Here is a 15958-nt window from a genome sequence, read left to right as displayed (position 1 = left end):
GAGGGAAGAAGAGGTGAAGCGAGCCCAAATCCCTCCCTTAACGCCTTGCTGCGCACTGCAGGCTGCGCACCATGTGATTTAGCAGCCACAGCAGGTAGGAGGGAATTAAAAAAAAAAAAATAATATCACAAAACCTGCCTTTTTCTTCTCTGCTGTGGTTACAACTGCTGCTGCTGGAGGGCAGGGTGCTTGCTGGAGCCCCCCAGCCCACGCCTGTGGGTATGAGGAGATGCAGGGATGCTGCGGAGGCTCTGGAGCACATCCTGTGCTTGGTGGTTGGCTGGGCACCCTCCAGCCAGCGGCGCTGGCAGAGGAGCCCGGGCACGCAGCGAGGCTTGGGGGATGGTGCTGTTCGGTCCTGAGCACTACCCAGTGTGCTGAGCACCCCTTCCTCACCGTAACCCATCACCCATACAGCTCCTGCCTACCACAGCATCACTTCAGGGACCGAAAGAAGCTGCTTAAAAAACAGAATTCTTTTTATAATTTTTTATAAATTGGAATGGGCAACAATCTGGTTCCTTTGGGGGCAAAAAAATAAAAAAAAGGCAGAAAAAGCAAACCCAAGTAGTTCATAGGTAACTGCGCGTACCGTTTGCCTTGGCCGCCAGCCTTGCCACCCAGCACCACACCCAGCCTCAGCGCAGGATCAGGGATCCCTCGAGTTATTTGCTGTCTCAGGAGATAGTATTAGAAGGTGTGATGGCATTGTCCTGTACCGGCACACTTTGACAGGTTGCAACCCTAAAGACAAACAAGATTCTTTCAAGCAAAATAACAGAGTCAATGAAAAGTTGGGCAGAGGGAAGGGGAGGCAATCCCCACCTACCCAAACAGATCGGTCTTAAAGACACCCGTGAGCACCAAGAGCTCAAGGGGTGCATTCTTTTCAAGGCACAAAATAAATACCTGTAGGCGCAGGTAGCAGGATGTCTGTTCCCAGTAAGGCTTTTCAGTCAAGCTTGAACAGCGCATGAAAGCTCCAGGCATTTATTCAAATGTTAAAAAGCAAACCCAGCGCACGCACATCGAGGCTTCTTGCAGGGATTAGCGACAGCGTCACATGTAAGCGAGAGAACCAAGAGCAGGGCTGCAGCTGAGCTGCTCCACAGTATAGTTTATATAAGCAAACGTTTGGGCTGGTGCCCTGAGCAGTAAAGCCTGGGGGAACAGGATCGGCCCGAGACGACCCCTGCAAGTGCCCACCAAAGCGGAGACCGTATGTCCCCCTCCTGATGCACAGGAACACGAGAGAATCCCTTAGTGACAGAAAGAAAAGGAAAAAAACCAAACTTCCTTCATTCAAACTGCCTCTCCTGCCACGCCAGGAGACTCGGGACCCATCCTGTCTGAAGTATGGCCTCATACTGCACTGAGGCTCTGAGCGAGGTGCTGGCACGTAAATAAACCACACAAGGAGCCTTTCAAGCACCGCTTTGTGTTGGAAGGTAAGGAACACCAGATTTCCAGCCCTCCCACCGGCACCCAGCCCTCCCAGTGCCACCTCCCCTGCAGTCCCAGTTGCAGCTGGAAGGTACCTCCATCTCCCAGCTGCAGCACCGGCATGGTGCTGAGCCCCAGCCATCCCCTTGGACGCACGGGCTGGACCGGTGCAGGCAGGAGAGACAGAGCTACAGCGAAGTTACCTGCCCTTGTAGCGAGGGAGATCCACCGCCGACGGGAGCGGAGAGGTGTAACACGCGTGGCAGCGGTCTGTACCGTACGTGCAGCTGGTGGGAATCCTCCTCCGGACAGGGGTGCCGCGCTGAGCATCCCTCCTTCACCGAAACATCCACACGGGGCTCTCGACCACCCTTCATGCCCATCCGCCTGGGCTGGAGGGGTTGTCTGATAAACTCAACACGCACAGAATTTGTTTTGGAAGTGAACTGGGTAAAGACAGGGCTAGAACGGGGTGAAGGATACTGTGTCTTAGTGTCTGGAAACACCCCGGAGACAGAAGCCAGCTGGGTACATTTAACTAAGATGACAGACTCAGAAGGTTTTGCAGCTTCAATAAAACTCTCAACAGCTACAGGACATTTTTTTTCTGTGTTAATTTAATCATACAAATATTCATTTATACATTAAGGAAAAAGCTTCCTTTATTTTCACCCCCAATGTGCTATCATAGGGCTTCTCCCAGACTCAATGAGGCAACACACCATCCTGTTCTACACATGCGCTCCCCCCAGAGAGAACAGACAGGCTGCAGAACCACCCACGCACTCACACACGAAAAAAAATATTAAAACACACAACAGAAACCCAGACACGGGACAGCGTGCATTTCCTAACCCTGCAGACTCCAGCTGCTCTCCTGCCCGCACGGCTTCGCCCCTCACTGGGGGAGCCGCATCTCCCGAACCTCGGAGGGGTCGTACCCCCCGTACCAGCAGGTACCAGCCCCATCCCTCCCCCCATCAGGAACACCAGCCTCACTGGGGTAACACAGCCTCTTTACTGGTTCCCCAGTCTCAACCCCATCAGGATTCCCTCCCATTTCCAGCAGGCCTGGGTTCTACGTGTGTAACTCGCACGGATGGGGTTCTCCGAGCCACCACATATGCTGCAGGCTCACCAAAATATTTGGCATTCAGCACTTCCGAAAAACCAGGCTGTTTGTTTCGTGTAGCTGAGACCGATACAATCACAGTGCCCTGAAGTCACCTGGAAAGAGCTTTGCTGAATACATCTCAAATCTCCCTATTTAAAAGCTGGAAACCTGACAGCAAGAGCAATTTGAGGGCTCGCTGCACCACTAAGCTCCAAGGAACCATAGGAGATAAAACCACCTTTGGCCTTAGTGAAACAGTTTTCACTCGAGGAAAAACCCAGAGGTAGAGTAACCACTAATTTAAACGTTCCTCCCCGTCACAGCCAGGGTTACAACCCCAGCCCTCAAAGCATCCAGAGCTCCGTGCCATCACTTGCAGAGCTGGCTCCTGCAGACACGAGTGCTCACAGGCACTGCCTGGGGAAGAGCGGGGATGTAAGCAGCAAGAGGTTGCAGATTTCAGCAGCAACTCAGACCTGGCCCTGCCTTTCTTTACACCCTGGAGTAAGTGACCCTTGTCACAAGGACACCACGGACTGGAAACACTCAAGAGAATTCAAGTCTATACAGAACAAGTATGCCTTCTGAGTGGGAAAGCACACGACTACTTGGGGTGCATGCAAGGTGGTTGGTTTTGTTTTATTTTGTTTTTTTTTTCTTTCAAAGAAAAGGAAAATCCAGCCTTAGGAAAAGCACAGGAACACGAATGTGGCAGCCGTTATATACGAGAGGAGCATACGTGGCTGGCAGCAGAAGGAAGCCAGTGTGGGGGTATCTGAGTTCAAGGGTCTCCCAGACGCCTCAGCTGACACAAGGCAAGAGGTCGCAGCACCAGCTGTGACACACAGACTCAGATCTTAATTTTTTCCTCCCTTTCGCTACACAGCTGATAGAAGGAGCTAATGAAGATAAGGAGTCACCTTGTCACTAAGAGCAGCCTCCAGTGTTTTAGATGCCTTCAGAAGGGAAGCAACGGTATTACAAGAGCGTGATGGTCAGGTACGTGTTCGTGCCTTCAGAGCTTGTCGCACAAGCCACCTGCTCGGAAAGGAGGGAGCAAAGAAAGGATCCACTCACCCGTGCTACGCTACAGTAATGCAAATCATTCCCTAGACTGAATGCTAGGAGGAGATAATTAATCCAAGACAAAATGATGTGACAGGACAAGAGCCAAACGCTACAGCTGCACTGAGCGGTGCAGCACCACCTTCCACAGGTCCGCCCTGGATCTCAACGCTCACCCAGCTCCAGCAAGCTGCCAAGACAGACCCAGGCACTCACCAAACCACAAGTGCAAATGGCTAGCAGTCCAAATCCTGCAGTGCCTCTTTTATGCAGACAATTTCTTACATTATACTTGTTTCTCCAAGTAAACATTTTTTTGAAGGAAGATTTCAGGTAACAGTGACCTTTAACAACTGAACCTCTGAAATACAACCAAAATCCATCACCTAGTTCTCCTTCTGTTGGATACGCAGAACTCCCACCATCCTCCACAAGATCCGTCTGTACGCACTAAGGCAAGAGCATCCTCAGTAGCTGCAATGAAAGTGAATCCCCTGTTCTAAACCAACCAAGGCAGTACAACTAGTCAAGGGCAATCAGAATAAAGCCATGCAAGCCTGCGCTCTGCTCCAACAAGAACAAGAGTCTTCACTGACAAGATTTGGAAGAAGGTTGTGGGAGCTTTATGTATGACTTCTCTTTGGCAGACGGCTGTTCCAGCCTTGTTCAGCGCTTCTGAGTGAGGCGGTATCCCCTGACCTTGCTCCCCCTCAGCAGGAGCTGTGGTGTCACAGCACTTTAGAAACCCACCGCAGCACTCGAGGCCATTCTCCCTCCCCTCACACTGGGCTTCCCAATCCGTAACTGGAGGAAAATGCATTGGAGGAACAGCAGAGCAACCCAAATCTTTAGAGGAGTGATTCCCCCTCTGATACCAAGACCTGGAGATCCCATTTAGAAGAGAAGAGCTTCAACAAAGCTACAAGCCAGGACGATAAAGGCGAATGAATACAAGGCAACAGAGTGGAATCCAGCTGATGATGCTAACTCTTGCTCTGCATTCAAAAACACAAACAATTAGCTTCAAAGCTAATACTTCATCACAGGAGAAACGAATGCAAACTTAAAACAGTATAAGAGAGAGATGGGAGATTCAAAATTAAAAAGGATGTGACCTGTAAAGCTTTGCAACTACTACCAAGTGAATTACAGCTACAGAAAAAGTTTCCTCTTGGCACAAGACTGATACGCTTGCTTGGTTGCTCTAGGCACAGCTACTGTACATCAAGAGTTAACAAAAAGGTATTTTAAAATGCTAACCATGTAGGACAGCTCTGGAACTTTTAATAAATCTGTTTCTTATTAATATGGGCGTGTATTTGTGTGTACTTCATGTACAAGGGGAAGGGAAACGAGCACTCCATGCTATCCTAGAAATCCCAGAGCCTTCTTTCCAACTTCAATACCGAGACCTGGTCTTTAGCATGGTTTGCAATGACATGCAGGACAACTAACAGCAACACCCAAACCAAAAGAAAAAAAAAAAAGAACAAGAAATAAAAGATTAAAAAGTTGGTAACTAAAACCAGCAGATGATATTAAAAATGCAGAGCTGGGTGCAGACCCAACCTGTCACTAAAAAAATGTCCAACAAAAAGAAGTCACTGCACAAGCCCCAGAAGATGCTAAGCAAATTCCCATTCGGTAGCAAGCAAAACATGACAGTTCCATAAAAATGCACGCTGTCCCTTATTTAAAAAAAAAATAAATGAACAAGAAACAAACAAATTAAACATTTGCACAAACTACAACCGCTCTGTAGGCAAAATATTTTTTTTTTAAAGATGGCTTTTTCATTTTCATTTTTTAAACTACCTAATTATGTGTGAGAATGATTTCTAAAAAAAAACCCCAAACCCATGGTGTTGGTATATTTTCTTTCTCATAGCATTTAACAACACTCCTGAAATCCAGCATTCACACATGCATACTTAGATTTTGTATTTTCCTCTGAAAACAGCTAGTCTTAAGTTACTGGGCTTTTGTTTTTTCTTCTTTATCCAGAACACGGAGGCAGAGAAGGGGGGATCCACGTTGTGTCTGTCTGCCACATGAATCCCCCTCCCTTCCCCCAAAAGTCAGTTCTTTCTTAAATTCTCCTCTTGTCGATACCCGTTTTGTGTTTTTGTGTTTTAAGACTGTCCGAAGGGATAAGGACCGTGGAAACCCTGAAAGAAAGTTGGAGACATAATCAATTTCAACAGGCAAAAAATAAAACTGGTCAGTGTAACACCTACATATACCGACCATCCCATCCCAGTACTTCGGAACCAAATGCAACCCCTTACCCAGCAGCGTGACCTGTGCTGTCCAGCCTTATGAAATACTCCTAAAAACAGGTTTTCAGCGCTTCTAGCCGGTTTGCCCAGAGGTGGCCGCTGCTATCCACTTACCTCTTTCAGGTGTTATTTAGGCCAGGTAATACCCAGGTGTTATTGGGCCACAAAGTAACTTGTATTTTCTACACCAGAGCAAAAAGCCCCTAATAGATGCTACAAAGGCCAAGCAACTGCAGTTTCACACGTCTGTTCTAAAGACTACAGCAAACAGTTAAGTAAGAGGCTGTGAACTGGTGGGAGAGTCCATTTAAGAAGAAAATAAATCAATCAAGACTTGGAAATCCACCTTCCCACAACCGCCACTTTTTCCTCTCTCAAGACAACAATATACATTTTCCTCGATTGAAAAACCAAACACAATATTTAACGAAAAAAATCCATTTTTCCTCCTTTACATCCTGAAGTGAGTCACCTAAATGACAGATCTAGTAACAGGTCTCAAGTGAACAGGAACTTCTTTCTGTAACTTCTATTGTTCACATCGGCTATCCAGGGTTTCATCAGGAAGCAAAAGCAAGCAAGCAACAGGCAGGCAAGAGATCTCTCGAGTCACAGGGATATAAAGTTTGTCACAATGATGAAGGTAAAAAGCACACACAAAATCCTCCTGTAAGATCCAGACACATACCCAGGTCAGAAGTGAGAAAAGCTCATTGTATTTCATTGTCAAAGTTGGAAGATCATTATGCAAATGCTTTTTGTAACACAGTCCAGCTTCTTTCCAGCACACTGATGAGTAAGACAGCCGAGACCCCAATTAGCACAAAGCCATTCTCGGTCTTTGAGTGAAGCTCTGACTTCAGTTTTCACCATTTTGCCTTCAACAGGGCAAACTTCAAAGCAAACACCGTTTCCTGCATGTTCTCCTACAGCTCTGTTACAACCTCACTGCACCAGCCACAAAGCCACGAAGTAATGAGTCTTTAACGCGACTTGTAGAAACGGATAAAGAAAGTCTCAACTTCACCAGCTGAAGCCCAGTTGCAAAAACCCAAGCTCAAGAGCTCTGCTGTACATCTATGCGATAAAGGTAATGCGATAAGAAGCCTGTAATCTCGCTACAACTGGTGGAAAAGTTAATTCTTTAGGATATATCAGGTGGCAAGATCCAAGCCAACGGCAAAATCAAACATCTATCAGCAGCTCTCAAAATTCAACCAAGAGTAGAGGACTAGCAAGTTATTAAACAGGACGTCTCATGAACTGTGTGGGAAGCATGGAAGACTGGAAACTTGGAAGACAGAAATACATGCAAGTGATGGAAAACCAAACATGCTTTTACCCTAGGAATACGCTGCACTCCTCCTGGTTTGCAAAGGAATCTTTTAAAAAGATAACACCCTGCAGATTCCAGCACAACAGTTCACCTCAGAAAGGAGAAGCTCCCACCAAAATCAAGAGACTGAGATAGTCAATATTTCCAAAAAAACGGGGGAAGGGGAGCAGAAGAGGAACATTAAAATAATGTGACAAGGTGCACAAAAAAACCCCCCAAGGACACAGGAGGAAAACCATGTTACAAGCAAAATCCTAAGCTATCGTACTTACTGCTCTACAGAAGAAAAACAGGATTTGTGGCCGATGACCTGTACAGACACATGTGCCAGAGTTTGCTTCATCTTTTAGTTACCTGCACATAAGGCTTTGTTTGCAGACACTGACTGGCAAGCACTCACAAGCCTCCCGAGAGGGTTTAAACACCAACTGCTCTCAGCTGCCTGCTCCCTCTGCCGGGACCGCGCTGCGGAGCCCGCGCTGTACCCGTCATGGATTTCACAGTTTATGTCACAGGCAAAACATTGCCGATTTCATTTGTGTGTGCTGTAAGCCAAGACATCTGCAGCACCCCATGACACAAAAGAATTAACACAGTTAATCAGGACACAGCCCAGAGTCTTCATCTGAACTCAGACACGAGAACAGTTCATTAGTCTTTCTGTATGCAGAGAGAGACCCTGTGAAGACGCTATTAACCTTGTTTTCAGGGAAACCCCTCTGGATCTTCAGATACCATGTTCCATAGCTTCTAATTTAAAGCTACACAATTACGCTAATCATGTGTTAATTAAAACCAGAATTTAGCTCACCTTCAGCATTTCAGATTACTAAATATATACAGCTTTGTACCACTTGCTACACTGCGCTGAACAGGCTGGCAACCCTAGATGGGCTTCTCTCACGAGCAAGTCCAACAACGGTCCCAGAATCTGTGACCAACAGTACCTTCTCCTGGGGCAGGGACTGTCACCAAAAAGAGCGAGCCCAAAATCTTTGCTTTCGGGATTGCCACTCTTCACTGCATTTCACTTACCCGTGAGATTTATTAGTGTACATGAGAACGTACGAAATTAAAAAACACTTGTTTCTTTTCTTTAAGATCAAGTGTAGACTTGGTTTAACATCAGACCCTGAGCAAGAAACTCTCAGTCCCCTTTGTGAAATGAGAATATTTCTTCTTCCTCAGTAAGAGGCAAGCTCTCTGCAGAGCAGTCGTTTCTCATTACATTTATTCAACACACAGTGTAATAGTGTCTTGATACCTGAAAACTTCAGTTACTGCTGCAGTGCAAATATACCAGACTCCATTATATGACATTTTCAAGAATTATCCCTTGTATGCAATATTTTACATCGTAAACACGCAAAAATAATTCTGCATACAATTGCAGTTTTTCTGAATTCTTTCAAATGAAGAATTATTTACACTATTTTTGGTGAATTTCCTTCTATTCTCAAAATGACATGACTGTCTTCATGAAAAGCTCAGCTGCAGCTTTGCAAATTTACTTTCAATTCTTCCAGTATCTTCCACAGAAGTAATTGCTAACTTGCTAGTGAAAGCATACTGGCTATTCATACAGATAAAAGTCTGTGAGAACAGAGGACCGTGTTTTTCCAAGGAAAGATTCTACATGCGCATTATTGGTATAAATTATCATTTGACTTCTGTATCTAGAAAGGAAATGAGACATTCTGGAAAGTCAAAGGCCTTGGTAAATACTGAGCTCTTTAAATGAAGGCACCTGCGCTAGAAATAAAACAAAGATTGAGTTAATCTTTCATAAACCATCACAACACAGGCTTTCAAATAGCTATCTTTATTTCACCTTTGTGACTGAGTCAAGATCAATAAAAGGTACACTTCAAGAGAGACAGGAGTTTCTGATGCACAGCTGCAAAGCAATACAGGAGTCTCCCAGTGTACACTGACAGTAGCATCAGACAACGCTACAAGTCCCCGTTTCCTCGTCACCTCCTGGGCCGCTCCTAGTCAGTGCTTCTCCAAACTACGCAGAGTTTTCTTGACTAACTTACGTAAACTGAACACAAACAGAAGAACAAAGTATTGAGCACTTTTTATTATTATTATTATTTTATTCCATGCATGCTGTGCAAACATGGCGTGGCAGTTAAGACCACCAGGCAGTTAAGAATCTTCTCACAGTGCAGCCACTCCTAGGGCTGGTTTAGATGCACACAGCTGATGAAGTACATGAGGGCTCAGGTACACGGTTAAGTTACCATGCAACAACTTAGCTCTTGTAACTTAATCAATGGCGTGCTTTTAGTCTGCAGAGATAAAAGAACAGGGTAACTCTGTTGGCCTGCAATGGAGCAAAGTTAAGCTAAAATCAGATTATCTCACATTTCCCACAGTCTGAAAGCACACGGACTGTCGGTTTTCATGGATGAGCTAACATGCAGCATCCAAACACATTAGTCTTTCACCAGATAAGCAAACCAGCTCATGCAACATCAGTTTAGCCTGCAGATGCTACGCAGCTGTGTGGCTGTCAAAGAGTAGCTATGGTAGTTGAGTCCAATGTTCTCCCATTTTGTTCTAAATTAATTTAACCACATAGTCAACTAGCCCAGTTTGAAGCCCAAACACCAGGATGGGAGGAACCTCTCTTCTACATGGATGCAAATGTTTCTGGGGCACCTTACCCACAAATAAGAGTTGGGACCCAAATACTTTCCAGTGGAAAAAAAAAAAAATTGTCTGAAGTGTACAGAGGTACTCCAAAAATATGCAAATTGGAGCACCCTGGTTTGGAAGAAGCACGCACCTAGAAACAGCAGCAACTTTGAAACTCAGAGAGGGGAAGCCAGTTAAAGGCTCTAAGAATACAGCACGCTTTGGTTTCCCCTTACATATAGAAAGCTGTCAAGTAGCACGGATCAGAGTTCAGCTCCACACAGAACGAAGAAAGACAGGGAGCATAGATACAGCAGGAAAAAAGGTGGTTTAATTTTGTGATTTTCATTTTGTGAACTGCAAATATGCTTATATTTCATTGGGCTTTTGAGAGTAGCATGAGTAATGAACAGAACAGATTAAAACCAGACAAGCTATAGAACACCCTCTGCTATGGCAGTGACTATGCAAATCGTTCTGTACGGGCAAATATTTGCCGAATCAGAACTTCCACATGTAGTTTTCTGCATTACACAGGAAGCAGCAATTCCTCAATTCATATGGGCAACGGATTTCGAGAGAGATATATATGTATTTTTTTACATAGAGGTGACAAGTACAATCTGAGTGTCAGTATATGGCTATCCACTTCAGATCTTTTTAGGCATTTAAACCTGTATGTTTCTTTCCTCAGTTAAGAAATTTAATTCCCCAGGCACTGTAAGACTGCATCTTGCGCTTTTAATGTAAAAGACTGTCACAAGAGAGCAGCAGTGACCTCGACAGTGTTGCTATGAGACAGGAGCGAGTAAATAGAAGGAAGCTATATTAGCCTCATCTCTCTCGAGGATACAGAGAGAAAGCGATTGCCAAAGAGGAGAATAAAATACCCATGCATGGGTATATCTGGCCTCTAATACAGCTCATCCCTGTCCTGAGATAAGCATCCTATCCTTAAGCACATCTTTAATTCTAAGAACATGCAAAAACTCCACTGGGAATAGATATAACAACATGCTTAAAGCAATGCCCTGAACACAGACCCTGAACTACGGCCTTCCAGCAGTTTATTTGATAAGGTGCGCAGGGTGGACCCAGGGAAGGCGTACACTACAGCAGGAATAAAGCTCACACTCCATTTGTTCCAACCGTATCACAGGTTTCATCTCGCCTGCTTATAGGGAACTCAGTCTCTTGTTTTGGTTTTTCCTAGGTAACTTTGTTTCACTGTGCGGAGCATCCAAACCACCTACTCTGTGCTACTGTATAAAAAAAGCATTCTGGAGTTTCCACTTGTGAAACATTGATATACTTGTATAATCCAGCAGCAGATGGCACATCAGTGTCATTACCATCCTGACTCCAATGGGGAAATTCAGAGGCCAAGTCACACCTGCTCAGTTGCACCAAAGGGAGAATTAATACAGACAAGGTCTGGCAACTTCCAGTATGTCTTCCAGCTGGAGATGCCAGAAACTGCCAGTTTTATCTCAAAGGTTTCATGGTCTCATGCAACTGCATGATGGGTCCTCCACGATCTCTTGGCAGAGAGGAAGCCTCCACAGTGATCTGAGAGATATTTCAGGGCTCACTTTACTTCTCAATACAGGACATAGGTCCTTCTGAACGCCTTCACTAGACCTTACCCATCCTTTTTGCTATATCTCACCAAATGGTGCATCAAACGTGACTAGGGATTCACTTCGTTCTCCTGATACATGGAAGCAGACAAAAAATACTAGAGGTCCCAAGATACAATCCAGGAATCTTAATGTACAACTATGTAACCAACCCGCAGTACTCCTTTGTCTGCTCCTACAACTTGAAATAAAGCCTTTCACATCAACAGTGGATCACAAGACAACAGCTCCAAATGTAGTCGTTTTCTTTCCCCCTCTCAAGCAGCAGAGTACAGGTCAAGTCCCCGGGGAAGTGGGGAAGAAGGGCCAGGTATGACTTTTCCTAACAGGTACTGGAATACCATCTGCTGAGCAGGTGGTTTAATAGTGCCAGTATGACCTCTCAAGAAGTCCTCTTCCGTTTTAAGTGGTATTCCCAGTTTACCCCTTTTTAGAAAAAAACCCACAACTATCATCTTTTCCAGATTGTAGGAAGAAGGCATGCAATAGTGCTGCTAGACCTAAACCTGGGAAGGTCAGCATGTTCACCTGGTGATTTTAAAAGAGACCAAGTATCCAGGATGTCAAACCTACTCAAACTTGTTCACTACAGAAACAGTATTGTACCAATACAAATAGCAAGTTTGTGGCAGAACACCTCCTGGCCTGGACAGGAAGAGCAAGGCTGGAACAGGACTCTGATCTTTAGACCTACCTTAATAATGGCCTCCAAAGGAAAAGCTGTTTTATTATGTCACAAATAGAAACACTGTAGTAGAGACAACCCTCAAAAAATCAATGACCTTTCACGTACCCCACCCATCTCCAAAAACGACCGTAAAGTTATCCCTTCTGAAGCAAGAAACTTGCTTTTATCTCAGATAATCCACTTCAAGTCTACCCAAGAATATTCTGTAAATACAGAAAGAAACAAAACCCCCAAAATAAAACAACAACAAAGGGAAGAAAGGCCACTCACCCTACATCTGAGGTTAGATTATAATGGCTCACATCTCATTAAGAGTACTCATCTTAAACTTTGGGTTACTAGCTAAACCAACTTACTTAAATTTAGTGAAATCCTCTCTGGTAGTGCTTCACTCTCCTTTTTGGCTTTTCTTTCCCATGGTACAGCTGACCTTTGCTATGCCCTCTGCACCGCCAACAGGTATCTCTTATACCTGTGTTCCTAGAAAAGAAAGCATCTACTCCTCAGCCAAGAGAGTCTGCCAGTACACGTTACCTCCTCGTGCCCACACCACTCTCCTCTCACTAGGAAGGGTAAGGATCTATACCACGGGGAGAGAGACCTAGCGAAAACTGAAGGCCACGTTACTGCCAAAACCTCACATCCAGAAATTCTACACAGGAACCTTCTCAGAAGTGCATGTATTAGCAGTTCCACATCTATCCACCTGCAAGTGCAAATCAACTACGAAGCAATGGCCAAGCTCTGCACTCAGACAATAGGCAAGGGGGGGAAAAAAAAGCCACCTCCAGCCTAAAGCTGACCACCAAAAGTGGAATTTAATTAAATCTAGTATTTTAGCTATGAAAGGCTTAGGTAAGTCCATTAACTCACCAAAGCTGTACTTGGTAAGTGATTTTTATTTTTCATCAACTTGATACATGGAGCTGTTACCAATCTTTGCTGGTGACAACAGACAGCCATAGAGCAGTACTCCCTGCCTGAAGCACCTGAGATAGTTTATGCAGAGCAGCTGTACCGGTATCTAGACAGCCTCTGCAGTCAGACAATGGCCTGTCCCTTCAGGGAACACTGCTATCCACCAAGCAACCACTAAAAGGCAGTGACTTTCAGTCACTGCTAATTTCAGGCTGTATTTGAACTGATCGGTGAAAGGCTTTATTTTTCAATCATTTCCTAAGCCATCCATTTCACTTTTAGTGTGCAAGAACCTCGAAGCAGGAGCCAATACAGCTTATAGCAATTTATGTTTGAGGTGCAAAACACAAGAAGGGTGATTGGTAGCCTGTCAAACAGTTAATCCCGCGCATGCCATCGGTAAAAAAATGCATAGCCCTGGTGCAAAGTAGGTCACTAAAATATGATCCACTGGTAGAGGACAGGCAGTTCATCCAGTTAGGAACTAAAGTGCTGTAGGTGAACTAACATTAGGGCTTTATTAAGTCATTCAGCAACCAAGTGTTATTGTCCTACACAGCCTGCTTAAAGTACAGTAAAGCATTTTTAAAGGATTTTAAAAATCAAACTAGTTTGACATACGACAGTACACACCTACACATACTGGCTGCATTAACAGGTGGATTCTGAATTGTAAATAATCCTGCAATTCATTTTTCACACACAAGCAAATAAAAACAGTCAAAATATCACTCAGACTCATATAGCATCCACCAAGCAAGCTTTTATGAGAGATTTAAAGTAAAGATAATTTCAGTTACCTACAATTATAAACAAGACAAGGACACAGACAGGAATAGTCCTTTGATTGACTGTTCCTGACAGGTAGCTTCTGGGATCAAAACGTTGAGCTCTGTAGTCTCCCCACACCAGCTAAAAAGAAGTTATCTGGTTAATCTTAGAATTTGGGGGTGTGGTTGTTTTTCCTCTTTTCAAAATTATTTAAAACTCAGGAGCACATCTAGAGAGATATTTTGACTTATTTGCACACGCAACTGGAGCGGGCTCCAGCCACTAATAGTTACAGCACCCAGACAAGATTATATAAATTTTAAGAAGGACTTGAAGCAAAAACAAAAAGGTAGATCTGGTAGAGTCTATCAGAGGCAAAAATATTTTAATATAACATGAGGAGTTGGCAGAGTCAGACAGTCAAATTCAAAACCTTCCTTAGCAGGTCTGGCAGAAGCAGAAGGGAAGGGCTTTGCAGTTTGTAACGAAGAACTATTACATACATCACAGTCTCATCACCTACCCATTCTCCTGTTCTCCCAGGGCACCTACCTTACTGTATGTCACTACCGACAAGTTGTTCGAGTGACTGCTGGGGGAGAGATTTACAGAGTTTTGTGACAGTCCATTCTGATCTTGTTCGATTTGGTCGGGAGCAGGCCCCCATGTGTTTTTGCTGATTGTGCCTAGCTCGGAACCCCCAGGGTCTTTTAGGTTGTTTTCATCTGGTTGCCTGTTCTTCTGTGGAGAGGCGAATGGGTTAAAGTTTCCTTCTACCTTGCGATGCGGTTGCGTGTTGAACTCTGTTTCAAAGGATGACAGCTGCTGTGTTACACCTAGAAGTCCTCCAACTTCCACGCTGAGGATCACCCAGATGACATCTGTGGGAAAAGACAGACACTCAGGTTGTCACTAGATGGAGTTTATGAAGTGGGAAGGAGAAAAACAGAACGTGAATTCCATCCTTCACAATAGAATGAAAAAAAGACTGATCGTTTAAAGTACATTTTTATGAAGCATCAGAAGTACCGATTAAACACTAATTTAGTGTCCAATCTTTCAAGAAAACCAGGCAACGTTTACTCCCACTGAACTTACATGAAGCAGCTAAGAACATAAAAAACGCAAACTGAGATGGCAACTTGAAGTTCCATACCTTCAGGTTACCAATAGGATGCACTGAAAAAAGAAAACCTTAAGTGACTTTATCCAAGGCTATGCAGCAAGACTGAAATGAGAGCCAGGAAATATCACTGCCAATCTCCTGCTCTGACGGTACAGAAAAGGCAATGTTTTTTGTTTAGCTTTGAAAGGCTTGACTATTAAAATAAAACAACAAAAGGGTGACTTAGAAGGTAACTATGTTTATGACAACTCACTGCAAGATATCTCTATTCCAGTTCCAAAACACTCACAGTGGGTGGATAAGACACCCAGTCTTGGTAGACTATTACCCAAATTCACAAACTACTGGTTAGTATAAGGAACGTATTTACAGTTCTTACCTAATGCATGTCTGCCTCTTGTACATAGATAAGATTGTTATTTTACTTACCATTTCATTTACACTTCATGCAAACATTATGGCCTATTTACATAAATACATTTCTTGGTATGTATCCAAATTCAGCCTTCCTGCCTTTTTTTTCTTTTCTCTCCACTTCTCCATTAAACATGCTCCACTTTTGTTTTGCTGCACGGAGAGGGAGAATTAAAGAAGAACAGCAGCAATACCTTATCTCATCTCAGCAGATCTAATAACAGCACCTCATGTCACATGTAATCGTTTCCAGGTTTTCTGCAGTCAAGCGTTAACCTACGAGAGGCTCTTTCGTGCTGCCACTGCTGGCCTGCGGGAGCAGACAGCAGGTACTTTTGCTGTGTGCCATTAACTCACCCAGCTCTCCCCCCAGCCCCTCCCCAGGTTTATCAGGGCCGGGCTCATTACTTTGCATTTTACAACCCAATTAAAGGCAGCGGGATTTTTTTCCCTTCCACAAATGCAACTCGCTGAAGGTCCCCAGCACCCTGCCGGGGCCGTAACGGCCCCGTAAATACCCA

The 15958-nt window shown here is 44.5% G+C and overlaps 1 protein-coding gene across 7 annotated transcripts in view; it reads right to left on the bottom strand.

Annotated features, from left to right (window-relative positions):
• Nucleotides 1-2766: 2766 nt before the first annotated feature.
• The window catches only part of ILRUN (inflammation and lipid regulator with UBA-like and NBR1-like domains), a 33187-nt gene continuing 19995 nt past the window's right edge, over nt 2767-15958 (bottom strand). For 2 of the 7 annotated variants that reach the window (XM_037410663.1, XM_037410670.1), the window contains exons 4-6: nt 14450-14778; nt 13931-14038; nt 9306-9531 (exon numbers count right to left, since the gene is read on the bottom strand). In XM_037410663.1, the coding sequence (XP_037266560.1) occupies nt 9475-9531; nt 13931-14038; nt 14450-14778 (494 nt within the window). In that variant the 3' untranslated portion in view covers nt 9306-9474. Of the gene's footprint in view, nt 5791-6431; nt 9282-9305; nt 9532-13930; nt 14039-14449; nt 14779-15958 lie in introns of those variants that run through there. The other 5 variants (XM_037410664.1, XM_037410665.1, XM_037410668.1 and 2 more) reach the window with 5 other exon arrangements.

This window comes from Falco rusticolus, chromosome 17 (genome assembly GCF_015220075.1).
Source record: "Falco rusticolus isolate bFalRus1 chromosome 17, bFalRus1.pri, whole genome shotgun sequence".
NCBI lineage: Eukaryota > Metazoa > Chordata > Aves > Falconiformes > Falconidae > Falco > Falco rusticolus.
The sequence above is the reverse complement of the archived record's forward strand: the minus strand, read 5'-3'. Positions and strand labels throughout refer to the sequence as shown.